Source organism: Haplochromis burtoni, unplaced genomic scaffold (assembly GCF_018398535.1).
Source record: "Haplochromis burtoni strain Fernald_Lab_line unplaced genomic scaffold, NCSU_Asbu1 Contig_6, whole genome shotgun sequence".
NCBI lineage: Eukaryota > Metazoa > Chordata > Actinopteri > Cichliformes > Cichlidae > Haplochromis > Haplochromis burtoni.
The window spans coordinates 759,306-770,675 of record NW_024582367.1 but is presented as its reverse complement, the minus strand read 5'-3'; the positions used below and the strand labels follow the sequence as shown (position 1 = coordinate 770,675).

Here is an 11,370-nt window from a genome sequence, read left to right as displayed (position 1 = left end):
GGGGGCACACCAGTGTACTCTCATTCCAGTTCAAAGCTAGATCATATGGGAAAGGTGGCAGAAGATCATCCGGTGTAAAATCGTTCCCACTGCACCACGATGCCAACCACAGGAGCTCTGATTCAAACCAGTGTTTCAATTTAAATTTAAATCGGTTACGTCAGAGGTCCCAGTCCCAATCCACAAGGGCTGGTGTCCCTGCAGGTTTTAAATATGTTTATATTGATCCATCACAACTGATTTAAATGGATAAATTACCTTCTCAACATGTCTTGGCGTTCTTCAGAGGCCTGGTAATGAACTAATCATGTGATTCAGGTGTGTTGATCCATGGTGATATCTAAAACCTGCAGGGACACCGGCCCTCGTGGACTGGGATTGGGGACCCCTGGGTTACGTTCACTGACACTTTGGCCTCTTTTTGAAAGGGAGCTGCTGTTCCAGGTTTCTCACACCTGATTGGCACAGCTGAACAGTATTCAGATCTTTGTGTGTAACTTTGTATATAGCCCCAGTAAAAAGTGTCCGTAAAGTGTTTTACTTGTTAGTGGCAGCTAGATGAGGAGTTCTCTACTGTTTTTGTTTATGTATATTTTTCTCCTGTTTTGTGGCCAGCCGGGGAGTTTATCTGTATTTAGTATTTTTTGGTTTTAACCTAGAAATATGTTTCTTTACTCTCTAAAGAGTCGGGTTATTTGTTGCTTATTTTGGTCTTGGAGACCCTGGCCTTAACTTCTTTCCTTTTTTTCTTTTCTTGCCTATTTATGTTAAATAATGTAGTATAATTATAAATACTCCACCGTAATTTGTAAAATAAATTCATTTGACACATGGTTAGGTTTGTTCGGAGGCTCAGTCTATAGTTAGTACTGCCTATACTTTATGTTACACTCACTGTGTCTCCTAGGCTTTTTACATGCAAGAGGCTTGTAAGATAAGTGGGGGCTCGTCCAGGATATTCCCTGAATCATAGCTCTGTTTTATTTTGAGACCTCCTTTTACCTAACTGCTTATCCACTTCAGGATAAGCAGTTCAGGATCACAAATCTTAGCATCTTCTTGCTTGCCATACTCCCTACCTTACTTCCTTCTACCTAGGCTCTTGCACACACAGTATGCAAGAGCCTACAAGCATGTCCTTTCACTAGTTCCAAATATGCCATCCCCCTCTCCTCCACCTGTGTCTTTGACCAACTGGCACCCTGTTGGTGCCAGCAGTTGTTGTTGCTAACTTGGGCCCTGATCGATCAGGTAATCCCATTCTTGATAATCCAGATGTTTAATTTGGTAAAGATTTTATGCCGATGCTCTGCTTGGTGCAGTGCTCCCCATTTATCAGACTTCAGACCAGCACTAGGAGTACGCTGGTTGATAACCCCTCACCATCTGCAAAGAACCAGTTTTAAATTGCATCTTTAGGCACTTTGTTACTAGCTGTCTGTTGGAAAAACACAGCATTTGTTCCAGTTTCTTTGATTGAATCTATGAAAATGTTAAAGATAACAAAGTTTGACAGACAGAAGGTTGTGTTTTTGCATCAACAGGGAAATTCCCAAAGTTCAATAATATCCAGTGAATAATGTTAGAAAAACAGTAAAATAAAGTTTATTTCATTTAAAGAAGAAAATATCTGAAGAAAATCTGCAGACGAATCCATAAAAATTCAAAAATATGTCTCGAGATGATACAGTAACCAGGTTTGGGCAGACCTGCTTATTTCAGCCTCGTGTAGAACAAAGATGAAGACTTTTGAATTACAAAATATATATAGTATAACACATGGATGTAGCCTGCAGCAAGTGTAAATGAAGCATTTTAGATTCCTGAATTTTAACAGGTTTCAGCTACTGGAAGAGCCGTGTTCAAATTATTCAAGGTATGATCTCATGAACCTGAGCAACACACCAACAATAGTGTCCCGGTCTGTCATCGGTATCTGTGTGACTACATAGTTTTGATTTCTTAACTTCTACAATGAAACCAGTGAATAAGTAGGTGTGGACCTGACTAGATACAGACACAATAACCATCACACAGCATTACACATTACTCTGTTTCTAAGAACATCAGCATTTCATTTAAACACAGCAGATTTAAAGTTTCCACACAAATAAGTCCTGCACATTGTCACTTTACTAGCAGAAGCACAGGAGTGATTTCTAAAGTGTTTAACTTTGAGCTAAGGTAAACCTGACTGGAAGATGATAAAACCAGCAAAAACACTGGTAACACTGGCTCTTAAGATAAGAATGAACTTGTTGAATTCTCATTTTAATACTAACATTAACTCAGTCTGAAGCCCATTGCTTACTCGTGTGTTTGTGAAACAGTAACATGTTTTCATATTTGGAGACTCAGAGTGTGTATTCACTCTATTGCATGAGACACATCAGTCAGCCACAACATTAAAACCACTGACAAGTGAAGCAAGTAACACTGCTTACTGGTGTTAGCTTGTGTACTTGTGTGGTGTTGTTATGCTAACTTAACCGCTTAATGTTTAATTTGTCTTTTAACCGTTTCATGCATGAATTAAGTCAACCTCAATCAGGATTTTTTACTTAAGTATTTTTAATCATCTTTAGCCATGAAAAGATGAATAAAAATGCTTAAGAAAAATAACAATAATAACAATACTTACAGTGAAACACGTCACACAGCTATAGTAACATTAAATGACCAGTGGGTAGCAGGTTATGGAGGGACACATCAGTGTCCAATGTAGTGGTTTATGTGCAAGTATACCATCAACACTGACACAAATACAAGAACACGGCTGATAGGTTTGTAGCTTGAATCTATCCGCTGGAACGTTGAAGACAATATAATTACACCGCAAAGCAAGACACAAGTAGGCAAACTTCTTCATGTTTCTCGTGCACGGGAGAGAACCGGACAGGCACCGTTCCTTCGCTTGACCCCAGTTGCTCTCGTCCGTCCTCCCGTACACTGTCCTTTTATTGAGGTTACATGAATATGCATAGGTTCATTAACATATGACGTCTTACATAAACACAAAGAGTACCTTGCCTGTGTGTGTGTGTGTGTGTGTGTGTGTGTGTGTGTGTGTGTGTGTGTGTGTGTGTGTGTGTGTGTGTGTGGACTGCTGATCAAAGGGTCAAACATCCTTGGTCAGGAAGAGGGTAGCCTCCCCCTCACCCTAGATGGTTCATCCTAGATAACACGGTGAGGAAGTCCTGCAGTTCATCTAAACAAAGAGCACTTAGACTAGAACAGACGCAACTACGTTGATTCTACCATAAAACAATAAACACGGTATGACCTCTCATGCTCCCAAAGTGCTGTCTAATACACACAAAGTTTGCAGACTATCAAGGATCAAAACCTCTACCAATCTACAACTAATTACAAAACTCTAAGCATATATAAGTAAATATTTCTAAGCATAAATGACAATCAACAATACAAACTCTAACAACGGCCTTTGAATAGCTGTAACTGTAGTGACCACTATGTGTGAAAGGGTTAATGTTTGTTTCTTTTATTCTGTTGTATGGCTTAAATCATGTTTTTCATGATGTGTTTTAGTGTCTCTTGTGTTTAATGCTAACATCCATCAAGTCACAGGTGTATGGAAGCCCGTTTCTGCCACAAAAAAACAACAACAAAAAAAAGCATCCATAACTTGAAATTTCAACTTATTTTCTCAAAATTTTGACTTGATAAATTTCAAAATTCCAACTTATTAACTCGAAATTTTGAGAAAAGTAGCGAAATCTTACTGAAATGTTGCTCTGTAGCTGATTGTGTCTTATTTTAAGTGTAATGAGATCATTTTGATGAGAAATAAGACAAATATACTTGGTAAGATTTTGAGTTATTGCAGTCCAGGCGACCGTTCCAAGGTTAGCGCTGGATTATGTTTACGACACATGGTAAATGGCCGAATTTTCAGAAAGATGTTTTGCAGCGATGCGGACGCTGTACCGGTCCATTGTGGTGAAGAGAGAGCTGAGTGTAAAAGCGAAGCTCTCAATTTACCGGTCGATCTACGTCCCTACCCTCATCTATGGTCACGAGCTGTGGGTAGTGACCGAAAGAACGAGATCGCTGATACAAGCGGCTGAAATCGTCTTCCTCCGAAGGGTGGCTGGCCATTCTGGAGGGGCTCAGAGTAGAGCGGCTGCTCCTCCATATCAAAAGGAGCCAGTTGAGGTGGTTCGGGCATCTGACAAGGATGCCTCCTGGGTGAGGTTTTCTGGGCATGTCCCACTGGGAGGAGGCCCCGGGGTCTGCAGACCCAGGACACACTGGAGAGATTATATCTCTTGGCTGGCCAGAGAACGCCTTGGTGTTCCCCCGGAGAAGCTAGAGGAGGTGGCTGGTGAGAGGAAGGTCTGGACTTCTCTGCTTGGGCTGCTGCCCCCACGACCCAGCCCCGGATAAGCAGAAGAAAATGGATGGATGGATGTTACCATTCAAATTACGTATCAAATTATCTCTTTCTGACTGGACATCTCTTGGCTAGAAAACAGCATTCAGTCCAAGGCTTCACAGGTCTTCTGACGCCATGTTTTGATGTTGTACTAATACTGTGGCTTACTCCCACATCTCAGACCGAAATACAGGGCCGTAGGCTACAATTACCGCCAGTTTTTGTTGTGTCTTGGGATTTGTTCATACGAATAATAAACATATTATTGCTATACAACTACTAGAACAATAAAAACAGCACCACCACCAACAATTTGTACTGCAACCAGTGGAAACAAAACATGAGGTTTACATGCATAACCACAACCTGAAATATTCTCCAGCAAATGCCTCTACATGTGGGCGGGCCTTAAAGGTCATTTCTGAGGAAACATGGCTCCAGCGGTGATGGACCCCAGGTGAGTCTTCGCTTCTATCCATTTGTTGTAATTGGTCACTCTGGTGTAAACACCGGGACGCAGCTCTTTGGCGCAGCCGTCGCCCCAGCTGATTATTCCAAACAGGAAGAGCCTGCTTCCGACTTCACACACCAGAGGGCCTCCTGAGTCTCCCTGCAGGGGAAGAAAAGACAAGCAGCGCTGAAGGAAACTGACAAACCGACCTCTGGAATCAAAGTCGAGACCAGACGTGTGCAAATACCTCGCAGGCATCCTGACTCCAGTCGGGACGAGCGGCACAAAACATGTTATCAGTAATCATGTTATCGTAATAATCCTTCCCTCGGCACACGTTGTCGGCGAGGAGGTTCACCTGAGCCTCTTTTAGGTATTGAGACCTGTACCACAAAGCTGGAGAGAAGAGGAGTGTTAAAGCCCTGAAGGGTGAACATAATTATGATTATGTGCTGCAGTTACAGAAATTAGGCGTTTTAAATGAGCCTCTGTTTCCTTCACTTGTTCTACTACACTGATAGCTGGTGACTTGTCTTTGTAAGGCTTCCAATAATATTCCCATAACAAAAGAAAAATGAGCACAAAGTTCAGAGTGTGTCAATGATTCCCGACTTTGTAGCCGGTGTGCAAACATTCAGTGGACAGATCAGCTCAACTTGAAACAGCACAAAAGTTATTATTGGATCGAACACATAAATCTGCAAGTAGTTAATGTTCGATTTGCTTCAGGCTTCACTTACAGGTGTAATATTTTAGTGTAGACATACTTGATATACGTTTGTTTCTGTCAGATGTAAGAACAATGCTCAGAGGACTCTCCTCACCGTGACTTTCTTTCCCGTATCCGGCAATGTCACAGGTGAATCCTGGCTGCAGGCTCTGCTGAGGTGGCGGCAGGCAGACCGTCCTCACAGCGCTGCTCTCCTTAGCACATTTACCAAGTTTGGTCTTCAGCTTCACCAGAGCTGCAAGACAATTATCAACAATCACACCTTTGATTGAATTACAGCTTTAAGAAAAAGGCCTTTGAAATTCAAGAGAATTCTAAAATCTTATTGCAGAATGACTAAATTTGTCAGGTAACTAGATCCTAAAATCCATCTAATGTGGGATGCTGGTTTAAGATTCCTTTTAGGGTCCGAGCGTTTCCATAGTAAAGTAAATAAAGCCACAAGGGGTCACCAAAGTGCTGCACGTTTGATTTTGGCAGAGTTTTTACACCAGATGTTCTTCCTAACACAACCCCAATTGGAATTTATGTCTCAGGCAGGAATCAAACTTTTAACCATTTGAGACACTTGATCACATGATTCCCTTTGAGCAGCACTTGCTGAGAGTATGGAGGAAGAACTCCCTTTTAATGGGAAATGATCTGAAGCAGTATCAGCCTTGGTGTTAAGCAGCCAAGTATTATTTTAAAAAGACATTAACCCCTAAACCAATTTTTTAAAAAAGGACGAGTGTCTCTTTGTTGAGATTTCATTAACTGATAGAGGCAAACAGACTAAAATCTGAACATTCTTTTCAAGTTTTTTGAGAAAACCCCCCCAGCACGTATTGCTATAAATATATATTTTTTCCATATTTTAAATTATAGTCAAAGATAAGTGTTATTTCTAACTGTCAAAACTTCTATTTGGTGGATTGACTGTTTTGGCACCTGACAGTAAAACGCACAGAACAACAGCTGGGGTGGAAGTGGGTTACAAAGCAGCTTGCAGATGCATTGCAACTGTGGGCAGTGAGGCTGGAGTAACGCTCTGCTTGATTAAAAACTTAGTTTCAAAAGATGTTTTAATTTGTGTGTTCACACCAATATCGTTGTTGAAGTTCCCCTCGTTGTTATCAAACCCTTCGTGGATGAAGATTTTTTCCACCCTGAATTTTTGCTCCACGCTCGGGTTGCTCTCGTTCAGGGCGTTTTTCCCCAGGGTGACGGTGAAGCGCTCTGCTATGGTGTTATTTCTGAAACACAAATTCACAAAACAAGTCCAGTCACAGCTATTTCTCACCACCTGCTGCATTTCCAGTAAATGGTCTCACTTCCTACCCGTCGGGGAAGCAGTGGGCAGCTGTGAGGACCCAGCAGGCGGAGATCAGACTGCCCCCGCAGCGGAAAACTTTTTCTCTGGATTTAGGGCGCCAAAATATGGCAGCGATCCACGGGTGGGATTCCACAGTGGCAACTGTTCCGCCAACGATCTTCAGCTGCTTTCTTCTGGTGCGCTGGCCACATGTCGTCATCTCTGCAACTGGAAAATGAAAAAAAGTTGAAAAATGTCGCTGAGAGAAGCGAGGAATGGGATTCACAGGCGTTAGTGAGGACTCACCGTGCTCTGGCTGGGTGGGGACAGGTGAAGCCACAGGTGGAACTATAAGACAGAAATGGGTTTTTTAATGCAAAAGATGTTTCCCAGAACATTTAACCCTTTAAACTCTGGGTTATTTTTTAAATTCTCATTGGAGATTTTTTTATATACTCTAAGTCTCAAAGTCTCCAGCACCAAAGCAGAGTGAGACTTAAAGAACTGCTGAGAAAATATATTTATGCCCTTCTAAACAAAATAAGAGATTATTTAGCTTTTTTTTTTTTTTTTTGCCAATTTTCCAGAATTCAGTTACATTTTCATCTGCATTTGGAAAAACTCCTATACTTTGAATCCATGGTGGATTTTGGACTTTTATTCTCCCTCCTGGTCCCCATAAATTTGGCTCCTTTTGCTCCAGTGACTGATGCACCAGCAATGAAAAATGCTTCACTGACTTTAATAACAGTCCCATCAGAGAACACACTTACGTGGCTTGAAATTGCAAAGCGGCATATCGCAGTATTCCCACACCAGCTGCAGGTTTTTCCAAACGTTACACCACGGACGACGTCTGTAGTGAAGATTTCTGAATAAAAAAAATAAAAAACAAACCATCCAAGTAAACAAACAGTCCAGCCTGACGAACATATGCAAACGGTTGGAGTATAAATGATGGAATCTGGCCATGAAAGACCTGAAAACATTTTCTAACCGTCTCTGCTAACACTGACAGGTTTGATATGAGCACTGTCTCTGATTGCTGAGACTAGTTGGTCACAAAACTGGAATCTGTAGCATGAACTGTAATGTTTGGTGTTTGGATTATTCGATTAAAGATTATGGTTTATGAACGCCTGAATTAAAAGAGCTGGACTGCTAGAACAGCTGAAGATAAAGTGCTGTGGTTTTTACACTCGCTTAAAAATATGAAGGAGCCCAGCTGATTAGTGGGAGACACTGATATTTTTTTTCTTCCAACTATCCAACATTTTGCAAAAGGCATGTGAAACTTCAAAGATCCAAACTCAGACCTGCAGTAGTTGTGCTTCCCGGCGTTGATGTCCAAATGCAGGTACTGCCTCCGGGTCTCCTCGTCCCACTGCAAACATGTTTGTCCGCTGACTGTTTTAGATGCTGTGCCTTTGTAGTACAGTCCCACTCCCTCATAGCAGTGACTCGCTTTTACTGAAGTAACAGTATGACAGGTGAGGGCGATTAGAAAATCTGAAAACTATCAGTAACGTTTGGTTTGCTGCTGAGCTGCTCACCTGTTTCACAATGTGTGCCTTCAAAGCCATCAGTGCAGCGACAGAACAGGTGTGCACCAGAAATCAGCGCTGGGACCGAGGTGCCGCCGTTGAGACAAATCTCACCTACAAAATAAGACGAAAGCTGACGACTCTTTTGAGACCCACATCGACAGCATATTTTATGATTATGAAATGTGGCTGGAAAATAAGAGGTCATATAATACAAGGTATAGCAGTAAGACTGACTGGCCAGTTCATTAGAAGAAAGAAGAAATATCTAATCAGCCAATCACAGCAGTTTCACCGCCTACCTGACCACGTCCATCCCTTTATAACCACAGTGTGCCCATCTTATAACAAGTGCCTCCAGGGGGATAAGTAGCCATATCACAATCCTCAGATCGAGTAGATAAAATTTGGGATGTGGTGGAACAGGAAATTTGCACCATGATGATATCATGTCGACACGGACTAAATCTCTGAGGAATGTTTTTAGCGCTTTGTTGAATCTTTGTCAGCAAAAATGAAGGAAGTTCTGACGGCAAACGGGAGTCTGGACCCTGGGCTGGACCCTAACCCTAACCTGACTCAGTAACATCCAGGTCACGCACTATCTCTCTGATACATGTGTAAGCGGTGAACCAGCCACAAGTAATCTGGAACAGCCTGTCTGGTTATTCCCAGGTGAGTACAGGTGAAACTGCTGTATGCTCCAAACCACAGGAACGACCCGGTGACTCACATTAGGTGACTCACCTTTCAGCACTCTATTTATGGGTCAAATGATCATTTTATTTCTGCTGCTGCGTGATTTTATTTATTTTAGTTCGTTTGTTTTTTTGATGGGGGGAGGCTCAGTGATTGCTTTTGTTAATTATTTTAAAGCTACTGTTTCATTTGTTTTCAGTCCAGTCTTTGTAGCTGACAATGTTTGCTGTTGTTTGTTAAGCCCCTTAAGCCACTGACCTACATTCACATTCTTCCTGTCATACAGTCATGGATTGGCCTCCCACAGAGCCCAGAATGCAACATTACTGAAGCAGTGTGGGATCATGAAACAGACGGCAGCCAACAGCCACACAAAAGCGCTGATTCTCCTACATCAAGCTTGGAGAGCTAATTCAGTTCAGGCTGTGCTGAGGAAAACAAGAAGTCACATCAAATATTGACTTTCAAGCTGGCAAAATATAAATAAATACAGGTGGCTCAAGACTTTTGCACAGTATTGTAGGTAATCATAGGAGCAGCACTTTGTGCTTCCACCTGGAATGAAGTGTGCTGTCTAAATACAGCTTTGCTTATTTGCTGCCAAAGTAAATTACACATTTCATGCTCAGGAGATGAATAAAAGCGTCTCACCTGAACGCTGAGAGGACGAGGAGAACGAAGACGAGGAAGAGGAGGAGTGGGGGGAAAAAGCTAACTCACGCCTTCTCCTTTCATCCAGCAGGCCCTGAAAACATTTTAAAAAGTTAAATAAAGCCTCGTGAAAGAAGACTAACATAAAATTGGAGTTAATAAAAAATATAAACAGATAAAAATAATTGTCCTCACAGCCTGAGCTGCTGACAAGAAAGCCAGCGCGCAGAGGAAAAAGCTTCTCATTGTTTTCATGATGCTTCTCGGCTCGGTTTGAAGGCTTTGCATGAGCGTGCTTGCAGAGTGGCAGCCTCCTCGGGGTTTATTCTGTTCAGTGGAGGGAGGAGTCCTCATTGGCTGACAGCTGGCTGGCTGACCCACTAGATGTAGAGTGAAGAAATAGCTGTTTACAGTACATGGGAATGAGTCATCACTGGTAATCCACACCATCAGTTTTCAGGGAGCATATCAGTATCTCTGGTATGTCAGCCAGTCTAGAACTGCAGGTGTTTACATGCTGAAGGTAACTATAATTGGATTTAAATGAATCAGGATGTTTGATTAAATAAAACATGTTCATATTTGTCTGAATATCACATTTCTGCACTGTGTTTGCTTCCATACAGCATAATCTGTTGGGAAACTCACACTACTGATGTACCAAGAAATGGTTTGGGGATTTTAGTGGGTGTGGTCTGACACAAATATGTATATATGTGTATACAGTGCTGTGCTAAAGTCTTGAGTCAACCCTCATTTCTTTACATTTTGCTTCCAAGGAACAAAAACTGGGAGAAAAAGGCTGACTATGCCAAACTACACAAGAACTGGACTGAAACCTGTGGCAGCAGGTTTTATGGAGTGATGAATCCAAATTTGACATTTCTTGGTTCACCAAACAAAAAGGAACATTTGTAAGGATGAGGTCAGAAGAGAATTACAACAGTGTGAAACCTGTTCAACATGGTGTAGACTCTGTCATGGGTTGATTTGAGCCAGTGGTGTTTTAGAGCTTGATGGGATGATTAACAAAAACCACCAACGTCCCAAGAAGAGCTTTAAATGTCCTTCAAGAAGCCTGGAGAACTATTCCTGAAGACTACGAATTTTTTTGGTGGTTCATCGGTCAAACAGGTCGTGTTTTATAGTTTAATTGTTTTTGTCTCTTTTCATTCTGGTTGCAGACCACAGACCTGCTGTATTTAGCAAGACCTGAAACTAGAAAATGTCCAAATTCGCCCCATGTTACAAAGTTAGACTTAAACCTGCACTACCTCTGACGCCCAGCAGGGGGCTATACCCGTTTTTCAAAAAAAAAAAAAAAAAAAAGAGAGTCAGATTTTTCTCTATCTCAATTTAAAATAAATGATAGTACCAAATTTTACTTGAGTACCATCACTGCAAAGTGATTTACAAAAACACAGTGGCGGGCTCTGTACCAAGCTGCAAAACGGGATCATACACAACTAAAGTGGCCTTGAGCTAGTTTGTCACTGAGTCATTTACAGCATTGACTTCATTGTCACAGCTTCTCTAAAGTATATAAGTTAAAATAACATATGTATTTGCGCAGAAGCTAATTTATAACAAATAAATATATACGCA

The 11,370-nt window shown here is 41.6% G+C and overlaps 1 protein-coding gene across 2 annotated transcripts; it reads right to left on the bottom strand.

Moving 5' to 3' along the window:
• Positions 1 to 3,186: 3,186 nt before the first annotated feature.
• On the bottom strand, positions 3,187 to 10,096 carry plaub (plasminogen activator, urokinase b). Of its 2 annotated transcripts, XM_042223157.1 has the most exons (12): positions 9,961 to 10,096; positions 9,766 to 9,859; positions 8,425 to 8,529; positions 8,188 to 8,341; positions 7,645 to 7,742; positions 7,178 to 7,219; positions 6,898 to 7,099; positions 6,661 to 6,812; positions 5,672 to 5,812; positions 5,095 to 5,243; positions 4,763 to 5,006; positions 3,187 to 3,208 (listed from the first exon to the last, which is right to left on the bottom strand). In XM_042223157.1, exons 1-11 carry the CDS (start codon positions 10,051 to 10,053, stop codon positions 4,812 to 4,814), a joined length of 1,425 nt encoding a protein of 474 aa, XP_042079091.1. In that variant the 5' UTR covers positions 10,054 to 10,096; the 3' UTR covers positions 3,187 to 3,208; positions 4,763 to 4,811. The 2 variants fall into 2 exon arrangements, with proteins under 2 accessions (XP_042079091.1, XP_005913939.2); XM_005913877.3 differs by lacking the exon at positions 3,187 to 3,208 and having other exon boundaries at positions 4,316 to 5,006.
• Between the last annotated feature and the right edge of the window lie 1,274 nt (positions 10,097 to 11,370).